Genomic DNA, 15,255 nt, shown 5'->3' on the forward strand with positions numbered 1-15,255 from the left:
GCGTGTAGTGATGGTCTCGGCCACAGTGATGTCATCGGTGCACTTGCTGATGTAGCTAGTCACTGATGCTGTGTACTCCTCTAAGTTGGTAGAGTCGCCATCGGTTGCAGCCTCCCTGAACATGTACCAGTCAGTGTGCTCAAAGCAGTCTTGAAGAGCAGAGATGGATCCTGCTGGCCAGGTTTTCACCTGCTTCTGAACTGGTCTGGAGCGCCTGACGAGCAGTCTGTATGCTGGGATTAGCATAACAGAGATGTGGTCTGAGTAACCGAGGTGGGGGCGGGGCTCAGTCCGGTACTCGTCGGGAATGTTTGTGTAAACAAGGTCCAACAAGGTCCCCTCTCGTTGCAGAGTCCACGTTCTGATGGAATCTGGGAAGCGCTGACTTAAGGTTCACGGGGTTAAAATCTCCGGCGACAATAAACAGTCCATCAGGGTGTGCGTTCTGCAGTTCGCTAATAGCCCCATACAGTTCACAGAGCGTCTCCTTAGCATTAGCGCTGGGGGAATGTACACACCGACTATAAGGACAGTGGTGAATTCCTGTGGCAAATAAAATGGTCTGCATCTAACAGTCACAAACTCCACTAGCGATGACCAGTATCTGGAAACCAGCACAGAGTTCTTGCACCAATCCGTATTGATGCAAACACACAAGCCACCGCTGTGAGTCTTACCGGAAAGAGCTGCATCTCTGTCTGCTTGAAACAAGACAAGCCCGTCCAGCTGAATGGCGGCATCCGGGATTCCATCAGTGAGCCACGCTTCCGTGAAAACGTACGCACAGCAGACTCCGTACTCCCGCCGTATTTCGTTGCAGTTGGATGTAGTCCAATTTATTTTCCAGGGAGCGGACATTGGAGAGCAGAATGGACGGGAGAGCCAGCTGGCTAGGGTTTGCTTTTTGCCTGGCACAGACTCCTGCCCGCTTGCCTCGCTTCCGCTTCCTCGCACACTGCTTACGACGTCCCCACCTCCGGCCACCAGCATCAAGCGGCTCCGAGGACTGCAGGCCCGATCCCTTCAGCAAGTCGAAGTCGCGTAATTTAACCAGCAGATCTTCATGAAGGTTTGCCTTTGGGCGATCTCTATATTGTAGCATTACCTGGCGATGGTAGGTAGTCGCTCTGTTATCCATGTGCCCTAATCAAAAATTCTACCTTAAAATTAAACTAAAAAAAAATTAAAGTAACACCAGATCCGAAAAGCCGCTGCTGCCGTGCTGTGCCGCCTGCTGGATAACTCGGCAGGTTACGCATCATCAATAGAAAGAGAAATAGAATTAACATTCATGCCAAGTTCCTTAAATCATAACTTGGAAAGCAAGTTGGTTTCACTTTGGAAAAGATGGGCAGGCATGGAAAGGATGAAGGGAATAGGGCTAGGGATGTCCAGTGTGGACACCTAAAAAATCGGCCAGCTTTTCAGGCATGTCTGAGGTCTTTGTTGTCCCCCCTATCAGAAGCTAAAAGTTTACAGTAGTGTGAATTCTTAATTGTGACCATATGAAAGGAAAGGAAAGTGTACTTTTCAACACTTTTTTCTATGTTATACATGGACAAAGCTCTGAGGAAAGCAAGGTGTGGAATACGGGGTAAATGAAGAAGTCTGGGCAGTAAGATAACTATTGGAAAAGATTTCTTTTTCATCTTGTTTTCACCAATCTATTTGTCCCCTTCCACATCATTGAATGGTGGAACCACTACACAGCCTCACAGCCTTAGAGAATACTGTGCAAAGGGAGTTCTTATGGGATGTCCTCCTCAGGTTTGGCTGTCCCAATAAATTTGTTAACATCCTCCGCCAGTTCCACGATGGGATGACTGCTCGGGTGACCATTGGAGGACAAGAGTCCGAGCCCTTCCCTGTACGCACAGGGGTGAGGCAGGGGTGTGTGCTAGCGTCAGTGCTCTTTAACATCTTCCTCTTGTGTGTTACCAAGCTTCTCCACAATGAGATTGAAGACAGCAGCGGTATGTCAGTGGACGTCAGATTAAATGGCAACCTCTTTGACATCAGGAGGCTCCGCGCAACCACCAAACTCCGTAGAGAGCGGGTCCTGGAGGTGCAGTATGCAGACGACTGTGCTCTTGTGGCCCATACTCTGGAGGATCTTCAGACTGTCCTTGTTGTGGCGGTGAGAGCGTACAGCAGGATGGGGCTGACTGTCAATACCACCAAGACAGAAGTGGTTTGCCAATGGAGTACCAGTGTCCCACCCACTCTACCTGCCTTCACTGTTGGTGATGAAAAGCTGTCAGTAGTGCCATCTTTCAAATATCTGGGGAGCATTCTCTCTGAGGATAGCAGCAGCGACAACGACATCCAGAGCCGCATTAAACAGGCATCAGCTGCCTTTGGGAGACTTTGGCGTAGAGTCTTTCAGAACAGGAGCCTTCGTCTCTCCACAAAGGTCGCCGTATACCAAGCAGTCTGTGTCACCACCCTCCTTTATAGCTATGAAGCTTGGGTAACCTACAGCCGTCACATCAAGTCCTTGGAGCGTTTCCACATAAGCTGCCTCCAGCACATCCTGGGAATTACCTGGTGTGAGTGGGTGCTTCACACTGAAATACTTGTAAAGACCAACTGCAGGAGTATTGAGGCCATGATCACCCAGCGTCAGCTGCAGTGGCTGGGGCACGTGATGAGGATGCCCCCATGTCGGCTACCCTGCAGAGTGTCATACGGCCAGCTACATCATGGTCGACGCTCAGCTGGAGGATAAAGAAGAGCTATGAGGATCAGATGAAGAATGCTTTAAGGAAGTGCAAGATCAGACCCGAGCACCTGGAGGATGTTGCTGCTGACCGTACCACTTGGCTACAGCTGTGTAGGGACGGGGTTCATTTTCTGGAGATGGAAAGAACAACCAGAAGACAGCAGAAGAGAGCCAGGAGAAATGCAACCATGGTTGCCACCATTACCATATATACATGTCCCACCTGCAATAGAGCTTGTGGGTCCAGGATAGGACTGTATAGTCATCAAAGATCTCACTGTTAAAGGAGCGGACATCATCATCGGACAACCGAAGAAGAAAACTATGATATCTTCACTGACGCAGACAGAAGATTTGTGTGGCATTGAGGTCCATCAACATGACTGTATACTGCTTCAAAGACATGAGAAGATGCCCATTCCTCAATTGGTATCGAGCTTAGAGTATTTTGAATGTTGGCTGGTACCAAAAGCCATACCCTACTAAGATGGTCACACCTGGCTACCTGCAAGCAAATACCAACAAAAGCAGGCTATAGAATGATTTGGCAGGCAATGTGAGCAATGAATTAATGCAAGTTTAGAGCAAATGTCTTGCAATATGTAGCCAAGTATCGTGGTGGGTAAGCTGCTACTTTACAAAAGAGCAAGGCTCTACAGTCTCAGATCTAGCAAATCCAAATAATTGAGATACAAGACTGAATTGTAATTTGGAAAATCCTTGGCCATGTGTTGTAATATTTAGTTTGGCCTCTTCAACAACTTTAGGGAGCCTGCTGGTAGCAATAAATATGGCTTTATTGCATTGTCCTCACTTGAGAACATTTATTTTACAAACTCATTTGGTTAATGGACCTTGTTGGAATGTTTTCCAAAACCGCCATTCTTTACTTGGCTCTGTTATCTTTGTCAACTCCCAGCGTCAACATTAGGCTCTGCTGTATCATAGGATAGGTATTTTATTTTCTGAAATCAATAGGGTCTCAGTTGGTCAGTTAAAAAAATTCATCTGATATTAAAAGATTTATTTCCTGTGGTATAATGAATCTGAATTATCTAGCAATCAGTGATTTATTAAATTCCTTGACAAGGCATCACAATAAGAACTGTAGAACACTTGATGCAGTGAAATAATTAAAACAGATTAATGGGTTGGAAGATAACCTGAAGTTAGACTGCCAATAGCATTCAAACTTCATGACTTTTAATTGATCTAGAAATAGGCATAACTTTGGAACAAAAATTTCATGCAAATTATTTTTAATGCATAAATTCTCAAGGAATAATATACTGGTCTGCATTTTGAAATTTGTACAGCAACTAGAATTTTAAAATACCCTAACTTTTATATCATAGGTCACATTAAATACAGCTCCCCGATGGAGTCCTCAGTCAATGGCTACACTGAATGCAGGTGGCCTTTCTCATGTTAACAATGTGATTTCCTGCAGGCACTGCAGGAGAAGGACGAGATGGACACAGTGGGGTGGTTCCCTGAGCAGACTGTCCAGTTCATCTGGAAAAATGCCTCATCACCAGATCTCACCAACAGGCACCAAGACCTAGCCTGGCTGGCGGTGAGAGGGGCCCTCCCAGTCAGATCCCTCCTGTACGCCCGGAACGGTTCCTCCACACCCCATTGCCCAAGGGAGGACTGTAATGGGGTGGAGTCGGTGGCTCACCTCTTTGCACACTGTGGGTTCGCAAAGAAGGTGTGGAAGAGAATGGAAGGGACAGTACTAAGATTCATGCCCAGCAGCTGCGTTACCGAGGACTCTGTGATCTACGGGCTGTTCCCGGGGACGCACACGGAGACCAACATCCGGTGTTGCTGGCAGATCATCAATTTGGTGAAAGACGCTCTTTGGTCGGCCCGAAACTTGATGGTCTGCCAGCTGATGGAGATGTCCGTGATTGAATGCTGCCGACTGGCACACTCTTGTCTGCAGGAGTACGTGCTGAGGGATGCACTCAAACTTGGTGCGGCCACCGCGAAGGCCCGGTGGGGAAGGACCACAGTTTAACGTTCATCACCCGTAGGAGGGGGAGAGGTTGGGCGGGGAGGAGACCACCCTCATCAGCGGTGTGGACAGATAATCAACATGGTGCCCAAGGAGTGGGTGGAATTGTTAATTTGGGAAAGTATTAGAGCCATTGCCTGCCTTTATTGTTGAAAATTTTGATTGTTAATAAGTCTTAACTCTTGACCAAGGGTTGAGAGTAAACGCATGATTTACTGTAAACATCTTCCATTTGTAAATGAACAGAGAGTCAATGCAAAATTTTTATTGTTAATAACTGTATTGAATAAGGACTCACAGTCAACGAATGGTTTTCTTTTCTTGTATGTAATTATTTTTATTTTGTAATATTTCTGAATAAAGTATTTTTGGAAAAAAAACGATGTGATTAAGTATTCAAAGGAGAGTTCACTTGAGAAGAAAAGAATAATGAAATAAATTCCAATTAACATTTGAAATGTAGAGTTACCTCGCAACGCAATAAGCAAGGGTAGCTTTCAGGAAATTGTACTTCCTGAAGATAAGTAAAATTTTTGTGTATTTCCTGCTATAAGATAATTTAATGACTGGTGCAAGAAATTTCTAAGTGGTTTTTCATGCTGCAAATTTTATATGTGAACTGATCGAAAAACTCGGAAAAAGTGGTTGTGGATAAAATTGCTCCAACACCTTTTGAGCACAGTGAAGGTTCTTCAGGAGACATGGGTGTTCACCATTGATATTACCACATAAGGAAAAATAAACAGATTGGGCTGAGAAATCCTGAAATTTAAAACACTTATGAGACCATTTCAGTGAAATGTAAAAATGTGAGGGACTTGATGATTTCTATCCTGTCATTAAGATATTTCTCCTGGTGAGAAAGTCTTGAACAAGGAACACACTCTCAGGATAAGGGGTATGCCTCAAGACGTAAATGAGGAGGAACTTCATCCCTCAGAGCACTGTGGCTCTTTGGAATATTTTACTCCAGAGGGCTGAACCATCAGCTATGCTCAAGCTTCAAATTGATTTTTGAGGAACAGGGGAATCAAGAGAAATGGAGATTGGATAGGAGAGTAGATTAGTTGAGAGACCAGATCAGCTGTGGTCAAAGAGCATGGTCAACCCCTGTTCCTTTTTCTTAACAGGTATTCGTGCATAGATTGTGGAAGGAGTTGACTAAATGGGATAAATGCCTTTACCTAATTTTCTTACATTTTTGACTGCTGAACAGTTAAGACATCTGCAACAGATCCATTCTATTGCTTTGAGAAAATAGCAATCAATGATTATTTAAATGATTAAATGCCTTTAATTGAAGTCACTTGAAGGAATGGAGATTTCTACGGTGATAGTATAATGGCGAGATACCTTATAAATTTTGTTGTTTGGCACTAATGGTGGTTTATGTTACAAGGTTTGCTAATCCACTGATAGGGTCTGGTAATCTAGAAAATGTGACTTGAAATATCATCATGGCAGTCGGAGAATAAATAAAAACAGCTCCCTCAGATAAACAACTCTTTCACTGATGTACCATATTTGGGAAGGAAATCAATTGTCCTTTGCTGAGAACTGGCTGGCTTCTATGAGATTCCTCTTTGATTGGACACGTCACTGGGGTTTCCAACCTGAAACATAAATCTGTATAGTAAAGTATCTCTAAACAATAGGACAGAATTTGGAGGGCCATCCTTAAATACTGTCATTGAGTTAGATGTTCGGTCACCTTGGGAGAATCCTTAACTGTTCTTTAGATTATTTCTCCATATATGTGAAGGAGAAAGATCTCGCTAACCAAGGGTTGGTGATGTCTTTCTGTGAAATAAAAGGAAAGCTCTATCTGGTGCAACACACACAAAATGCTGGAGGAACTCAGCAGGTCAGGCAGCGTCTATGGAGTGAAATACAGAGTCGAAGTTTCGGGCTGAGACCTTTCATCAGGACTGGAAAGAAAGTGGCAGAAACCAGAATAAGAAGGTGGGGGGGAGGGGAAAGGAGTACAAACTGGAGGGTGATAGGTGAAGCCAAGTGAGGAGTGAAGTACATTGGTGGGGCAAGGGAATAAAGCGGGAAGTTGGGAGGTGATAGGTGGAAGAGGTAAAGGCTGAAGAAGAAAGAATCTGATAGGAGAGTGGACCATGGGCAAAGGTACGGAGGAGGGGCACCAGAGGGAGGAGATGGCAGGTTTGGAAATTCAATCAGGTTTCTAATAGTGAAATATTTTGAAAGTTCACGTTTGTGTTGTTTGTTTCTGAACAGCATTTTGATACATGTGTTCTGGAAAATTATCAATAATACTACACAGACAATTTCATCATTGGGTTTACGTTCAGAAACAGATTTCTATACTCTGCATTATGCATGGCTTAAACTGAATTAAAAGTCCCAGACAACACTTCGACTCTGTGGTAGCGAAGTGTGCCACATACAAGCCCGTTCCTTTATCAAGTAATGCCATAAGTACATCTTGTACATCCTGAGAACAAGCTGTAGGAAAAACACAAAGTACAATATTACAAATGGCTTTCAAATTTGGAATCAATTTCCCCAGTGGAGAAAACAATACTGCTCTGAGAAGGGAAATGATAAGAGTCTGTGGAATTGCTTTCACATCCTTTTCACTTTAACATTCACTTTTGCATAATTGAATGACCAACGCACTGCAGTGTTTTTGAAACAGTAATAACAAATGAAACCTTGGACTGACTTTTGTATAAAAGGTAACTTGTTTTTCTTTGCTGGGTTCTTGAATTCTGTATTTGCCCGATATTGTTCTCAGCAAACAAAATATTTAGTATCCACTTATAACTCCTGCCGAGTTGTAGACTGAGCCAAAACCCCTACAAACCAGTACCAACCAGACAATTTTCAGCATGTTCTCCATTGTTTTCACAATGGGAATCCCAAGAATTGGTAAAGTGGATCACATGGTTTTTGGCACACCTCAGTCCAACAACAATACCTTTTCATTGTTTCAGTTGTGTTGGTAATGACACCATCAACACAAGACTATGTACAAAGTACCGTGCTTTATACCTCTGCAACTTTACTCACCTGCGTTATTAAGCAGAGAGATCAGAGTGGTTCAGAGAGGAGAGCTGCTGCCTCACTTCTCCAGTGATTCATGTTCTCTCTGGACTCATTTCCCCTCACTTCCTAAACATGTACAGGTTAGCAGGTTAATTTAGCACTGTAAAATGCACCTGGTGGGTGAGTTGAGTGTACACATGGGTGCGTCATGGAGGCTGTAGACACAGTGGGTGAAGAGCCTGTTTAGGTGTGGTATGAAATGCTCAAACAAGAGCACATGCACTTTTAAAAGCTCTAATCTTATCTCTAATAGAGGTTTAGAGGAAAGGTGGTAAAGGCTTATTAATTGTCATTGATTAACCTGCAGAGTTTTAAATAGAAGGCAACTAAGAGAAAATAATACTGGAACTCTGAGGTATATGTATAACATTGCAAATGCTCAAAAGCTGAAATAAAAAAAAATTGTATAAAATGCCAAGCAGGTCAGGTAGCTTCTGTGGAGAGGGAAACATGCAATTAATGTCATAAGATATAATGCTGTTCCTTATATTTACATTGACTTGGTTATAACAGTTCAAGTTCAGAAATCAGAATGAAGGGGGAAGGAGAATTAAAGTGAAATTTTCATCTTGGGTGCATTTCCAGTATCTTCTGCCCATGTCAAATTATAAGTAGTGTTTTGTATTTTAGTTTCTTTATTTTGCCTTGATGACAACTTAATTCTTTTGGAAAATACAACATGTGTTTGGATATAAAAAGTTACTGCAAGTCTAATACTACATTAATAAATTGGTTCAACCAAAAGTCCAGCAATCCTAATTGAATAATTTGAGTGAATTCTCTGCTGGTCATTCATCCCTTTACAGGATATAGCAAACTATGTAATTGTTAAGTAAAGAATCATAGATATGTGTGCCATATTTGCTTGGCAAAAGATGTTGTTACGTAGTGCATTTCAACTATAACAGTAAATCAATCAGTGATAATTTTTTAACAAATTTTGAATTGCAAGTATTGTGATTGTAACTGTCAGTTGAAAAGAGACAGCATATCTCAACAAATCATACTATATGTAACTAATAACTTTCTGCCCAAAGCAATACATCTGTAGATGTTTAGTAAAATGTCAGTCCATTGTTTCAGTTGTGTTCATTATTTCAGGAATACTAAATGTGGCCTCTGCTGCTGATTGCTGTGGGTCTGTTCAATGTGGTGAAGTCCTAATGGGACAGTTTTAGCTGAAAACACACGAGTTGAAATGGAACAGTTTTACTGGTTACAACTTTTGAACAGTCCTCTTCTTGTTGCTGCTATGAGGCCAGTGTTAGTATATCTTGCCTACGATCTATTTAAAATTCAAAATCGTTCTTTTGAAATTTCAAAGCTCATGAATATTTATGTGATAACTTGATTGGTATGATAGTTTTGTTAACTTTTATTTGCATCATAATGTAATTAAGACACTGCCCAGACTTTAAAATGCATGCATTTTGTAACAGAATTGCTCAGAAGCAGTGCTGCATCTCGTACCTGGAGGAACAAAGCTGCATAGTGGGTATGAACTTTGCAAAAGAAGGTGAGGACTGCTATGCAAACCCAAATGATGTCTGTGGAGCTGACATATACAAGGCAAGTACTATACAGAAACTATTTATTGTCGTTGTGTGAAGACTGACTGCAACATGACAATGCCCAAATACTCTGAAATATAACAGTTTGATGTAAAAGTTAAAATGTCCCATTTATAACCACCCGGTTCAAAGTCAACAAAATATAATGAAGTGCTACTAAAGAGTTCATGCTGTATTTGGCAGACTGTTGTTGAATACGTTCCATGCCCCTTACAGAAAAAACTTAAGACTTCGATTGATCCCTTTCATAAAAATAATGACATTCAACCGAATGCTACATTATGCAGTGTTGTGTATAATCTATTGTCTAAAGACTTGGATGACTGTTTGGGAGACACACCCTGTAAGAAGTGGCTTCACTGCTTTATTAGTGTATAAGGAGAAAGCTGGGCTGCCTCTTATCATAACAGAGGATTTTGCCTTAAAAGTAGAGCTCGCCCATTTTGGATAATGCCAGAAATAATTTCATGCAAAGTGTAGTGAAAATCTGGAATTCTTTCTCCCAGTGATTTGCTGAGGATATGGTAATTGAAAAAAAAAATCACTGTAAATTATCGGATCAGGCTATGGTTCTATGGACTCATACACCAAAGTGGTTAGATGGGGCTAAGACACAGATCAATCACAAATTAATGGGGCAGCGTGGTGGTGCAGGAGTTAATGCTACTTCCCTACAGCACCGGAGTCCTGAATTCAGTCCTGACACTGAGTGCTATCTATGCAGTTTTTTAATGGGACTGTGTGGGTTTTTTCTAAGTACTTTCCTCCCACATCCAATGTGCTTGCTGGTAGGTCATTTGACTGTTTTAAATTACCCCATTATGAAGTTCAATGGCAAAGATAAATTGAAAAGGGAGTTGATGGGCATGAGTACAGGGAAATAAGAAGAGGGGAAATGGGTCCAATGGGATTGCCCCAAGGAGCCAACATGGACTCAGCAGCCAAATGGTTTCTTCTTATTTGTAAAAGGTTGGTGTTGCAATAATTGAATGATGGCACACATGTGAGGGGCTGGATACCCTCTTCGTCTTCACGCCTCTCTGAAAAGCTCACCAGATCAAAGCTATAAAAAATCCTTACTCTAGAGTTCGCACTAATGTCCTTCATTAAAAAATACAATTATGTAATTCATTACACTATTGCCTGGTCAATATATCTGGTTATTTGAAGAGGCAATACACTCAAGATGCTGGAGGAGCTCAGCCCGTCAGGTAACATTTATGGAAGGAAATGAATTGTCGATATTTCCAGCAAGTTTTTCTGGGTGTTGGATCATAGTACTGCTCTATTATCTCTGGGGTCTGCTCCTAGCCCAGGGAATGAAGTGAAGTACATTTCCTTTGACCACCTGCATTCTGATGATAGAGTGTAACTGAAATCCATAATGATCGAACCTCTCACCCTGAAACACAAGAAAAATGTGTGCTCTATTAACTAAAGCTACGACTAAAAAAAAGTTGGCTAAAAGGCTGATCGCTCACCTTACTCCTGAGTTAAGTCAGACAGTTTGCTTTAAAAAAAAAGCACTTAGAATTGCTTTGTATGAACTTATGTAGTTTATTGTATCTGGTCTTTTTAATATGATGTTTTATATAATAAAATTTGTTCCAGTTAAATTATAATTAGGATGTTGACAAAACAAATCCTAACGAATAGATCCCTGTTAAGAAGACTTTAGAAGCCATCTGCAATTTGTTCTAAACAAAAGTTAATAGTAGTTTTCTGAGATATGTCTCATTTTTTAAAGTTAAAGCGTAAAATTTTTCCTTCCTCAGCCAACTGGCACACAACCAAGATGCTGCATCTCATTTTGTTTAAATTCAGGAATGTTAGGATAGTCACCCACCTTGAAGGAGTTGGGATCAAGTTTAAGTGGTATTCTATCTTGTCTCATCTGGGAATATTTGGTCAGATGGCTTCATGACAATACCTCAGACTAGCAACTCAAGGTGAAATGGAGGACGTGGTCAATTGTAAAACATTGGTGGCAATAGTACCTTCAACACCTGTGAAGTGGCTTCTTGGTGGTATAATTGCCCGGGAAATTCTCAAATCTTTATCAAGTTTTTTTTTTTTTTTCTCCAGTTACGTTTTCCCTAAGCTGATCCATGAGACCTAGTTCATGTTTGTCCCAACGATATTTGCATTTCTTCTCGTCTTCATTCACCACAGTCATACGATGCCTCAGCACACAGTCCTGACTTGAAAATATGTTGAGGGTCCTTTTACGGTCACAACAACCTAATAATACTCAGAGTACCTGCACTGGCTAGAGTGCAGTGCTTCAAAAAGACAGTCAACCACCACATCTCAAGGGCAATGAGAATAGTCTTGTCAGTGTCACTCAGATCCCTAAAATAAATAAAAACCTCCATCGTTTGCATTCTCTTGTATCTACAAAATAAAAACATAATCCACTTCCAATGTCCTAACTTAAACAAATCCCAATTATTCATCACCCATGTGTTGATTAATCTAAATTCAATGGCTCAGCCGTGGAGAGAGTGAAGAGCACAAAGTTCCTTGGTATGCAGATAATGGACGATCTAACCTGGACCCACAACACCTCCTCATCAAGAAGGCACAGGAGAGTCTACTCTTTCTGAGGAAATTGAGGTATGCAAGGCTCCCCGCCCTCTTTCTAACAACTTTCTACAGGAGCACCATAGAGAGTGCACCATTGTGCGGTATGGAAGTTGCAAGGCATTGGAACACAAGACATTTACAGAGGACAGCAAAAACTGCCGAGAGGGTCATAGGGGTCTTGGGACAATTGCAGACGAAAGGCCCAAAACATTGTAGATGATCCTTACCACCCACCTCACAATCTTTTGACCCACTAATGTCAGGATTAAGACACAGAAGTATCAGAATTAAGACTGCCAGAATATGTAACAGCTTCTTCCCTCAGTCCCTGAGACTAAAGAACACCCTGCCATTACTGAGGTTCTGTCACTAGGTCAGCGAGTTGTTCACTGTTTACAAGTGTTACACTTTACTATATGCATTTTGAATTATATTTTAACTTACAGTATAATATTTTTGTTTATGTGCTGTGTGAGGTATACTGTATGTTGTGTGGGTGCACTGTGGTCCGGAAGAAAGTTCCTTCATTTGGTTGTATACACAGCCAAATGACAATAATTTGAACTTGAACCGAAATTATCTGCTGCATCAATAATGTTTCTGTTTTAGAATTCAATTCTGTTTTCAAATCTCCTCTTCTCTAATTTCTGAAATCTACTTTGCCACAACCTTCTGAGATATCCACTCCAGCAAGTCTGCCTCCCCAAGCTTGAAACGCAATCAGTCCTCATGTTGGCATGACCCGAGTTCTGGAATTCCCACTCCACTTCTATATTCTCCATTAAGGGGCTTCTCAAAACCTACCTCCTTGTGCCATCATTTGGTTGGTGAATATATTCTGTAGTGACTAAATATCAAATTTTATTTTAAGTACCTTGGGATGTTAATGACAACTGTGTAAATACAAGCTATAGTTAATATTTTAATAAAACTTATGATGTTGAGTTATCTATGAACCACTGCCCTTCTAGGTGTACCAAATGAGAAGAATCAGTGGATGGTACTGACAAGAAAACTGTCCATTCAGGCAAACTCATCCACTACATTTAGGCCAAGGAACTGGTGTGAACCCATCATTAAAGGACACAATTACGTATGTACTTCTTAGAAGGAAGACTAGGTGAAGTTCCTGAAGTCTAAGGAGGCTGATGGCTTGGTTGCACATGTATGATTTGCCGTTTCACCTTGTAGAGTGTAATCAGGATCCTAAACAGGATTAATAATGTAATCCGGAGATTTAAACTTCTTAATCTGGATAGGAATACTGAAGAGATGTTCTATTTCACTATTTGTTTAATATTGTAATGACTTGTTTTTATCTATTCTAATCTGGTTCTCCTTCCAGAAATGCTGTGACTGCTGTACCTTAGGAATTATATTTTGGAGCCAGCACAAAGGGTGCAAAGCAAAGCCAAGTCTGGGCTACCCCTGTAGTCAGGCATTTTTAAGCTGTTGCGAGGGAGCTGAAGATCTTGGTCATCTTCCTGTGAGACAGTGGCCCAAGCCAAAACCATTGCCTGAGACGACCTCCATTCCTGAACGAGGTACAGAATCATTTTACAATTACAGTTATCATAAAAAAAATTAAATGCTATGCTATTTGCCACAATAGAAAAAAGTCATTAGCCCAAAAACACTTTCATGAAGGTTTTTGACTGCCACTGCATATTTCCTGCCTGAAGAAAATCAGAACCGGTGATTGAGGGCATCGTACCCTCATTTGCTGACTTGAGTCAAGCCTTTAATTGGGCTCCTATCCAAAACAAGTGGGTAGCTGTTGAAATGTCCTGCCATAATAATTAAACTTCAACATCCAGGGTAAAATGGATAAATCACAAGCTCTCATGTCCTGGGCTTTCAGTTGCCTAATAATGGTGCAGAAGAGTTTGACAAGAACAGTTCAAATGATGAAGGATTTCCTATCTATGGTTAGACAATACAAGGTGGGATTGTTCAACTTGCAGCAAAGAGTTTGAGGGGAGATTTGATGGGATGTCAAGGTTTAAAGAGGGTAATTAGAAGAAAACTATTACTGGACCCATTACTGGATGGCCCATAAGGCAACAAAATTGATTTAAAAATTGGGACAACAGGGACAACTGAAATGTGAGAACAATATGATTATGAGGACACGCAGTCCCCTTTTATTGTCATTTAGTAATGCATGCATTAAGAAATGATAAAATGTTTTTCCAGATTGATATCATGAAAACACATGACAAACCGACTTTAAAAACTAACAAAAACCACATAATTATAACATATAGTTACAGCAGTGCAAAGCAATACCGTAATTTGATAAGAACAGACCATGGCACAGTAAAAGTCTCAAAGTCTCTTGAAAGTCCCATCATCTCCCTCAGACGGTAAACCTCCAGCGCCACCAACTTGCTGGTGCAGCATCCTGGAAGCATCCAAACACAGTCCGACTCCATCTGTCCGAAAAATTCCGAACCTCCGACCCACCTCTCCGACACCGAGCACTATCTCTGCCGAGCGCTTTGACCCCGGCCCTGGCAACAAGTGATATGCAAAGCCGAGGATTTGGGGCCTTCGTCTCCAGAGATTCTCGATTGCACGGTTCCAGCGGCAGTGAAGCAGGCATTTCAGAAGTTACTCCAGATGTTCCTCTGCGCTTCTCATGGTTGTCTCCATCAAATCCGGATTGTGCATGGCCCCTAGTTACACATAATCGATATTTATTCCGAACAGCTGCGCGCGCTGAAGTGGGCAGTGCCATTAAAGGGAAATTGGAGAGGCATTTAAAAGAGCATTATTTGCATAGTTCTGGGAATAAGGCAGAAACGTGTGTCAAGTAGTATTGCTCTAATAACAACTGGCATAGGTTCAATGGGCTGAGTGATCTCCTTCACCGTAGTTAAATTGCCATAAGGCATCCAATCCTTTGGATATATTAATGCTCTGTGGAGGAGCTACTGCAATTCCATTTGTTTCTTTCACTCTTAAAGCCCTTTCAGTACGCTGATTCTAAATAGTGTGATTGAGCAGTGGAGTTTGCACATTATAATTCCATGTCCTTCCCTTGAAACTGGCTACAGTGACTCATGAAAGTCAGTAGGCTGCCTGCCTGATCACTCTACTTCCTGTGTTTGATACAGAAGTCAGCTCCTTCACTTCACTTGGTTGATTCACTCAATAATTTAAGCCATAGTAATGGTGTCACTCTGCAGAATCCTGCATTCTCTCCAGACTGTCATTGTAGTGATGGAAAGCAGTTCACAGAGTGATTACCACTGAAAGAGATTTGATTTTGTATCCCA

At 41.6% G+C, this 15,255-nt stretch overlaps 1 protein-coding gene across 4 annotated transcripts in view; it reads left to right on the forward strand.

Moving 5' to 3' along the window:
* The window catches only part of fbln2 (fibulin 2), a 254,081-nt gene that overhangs the window by 129,889 nt on the left and 108,937 nt on the right, over positions 1 to 15,255 (forward strand). For all 4 annotated transcript variants that reach the window (XM_072280371.1, XM_072280369.1, XM_072280372.1 and 1 more), the window contains 2 exons: positions 9,257 to 9,386; positions 13,320 to 13,518. In XM_072280371.1, coding sequence (XP_072136472.1) covers positions 9,257 to 9,386; positions 13,320 to 13,518 — 329 coding nt within the window. The remainder of the gene's footprint in view (positions 1 to 9,256; positions 9,387 to 13,319; positions 13,519 to 15,255) is intronic.

Source organism: Mobula birostris, chromosome 16 (genome assembly GCF_030028105.1).
Source record: "Mobula birostris isolate sMobBir1 chromosome 16, sMobBir1.hap1, whole genome shotgun sequence".
Lineage (NCBI taxonomy): Eukaryota > Metazoa > Chordata > Chondrichthyes > Myliobatiformes > Myliobatidae > Mobula > Mobula birostris.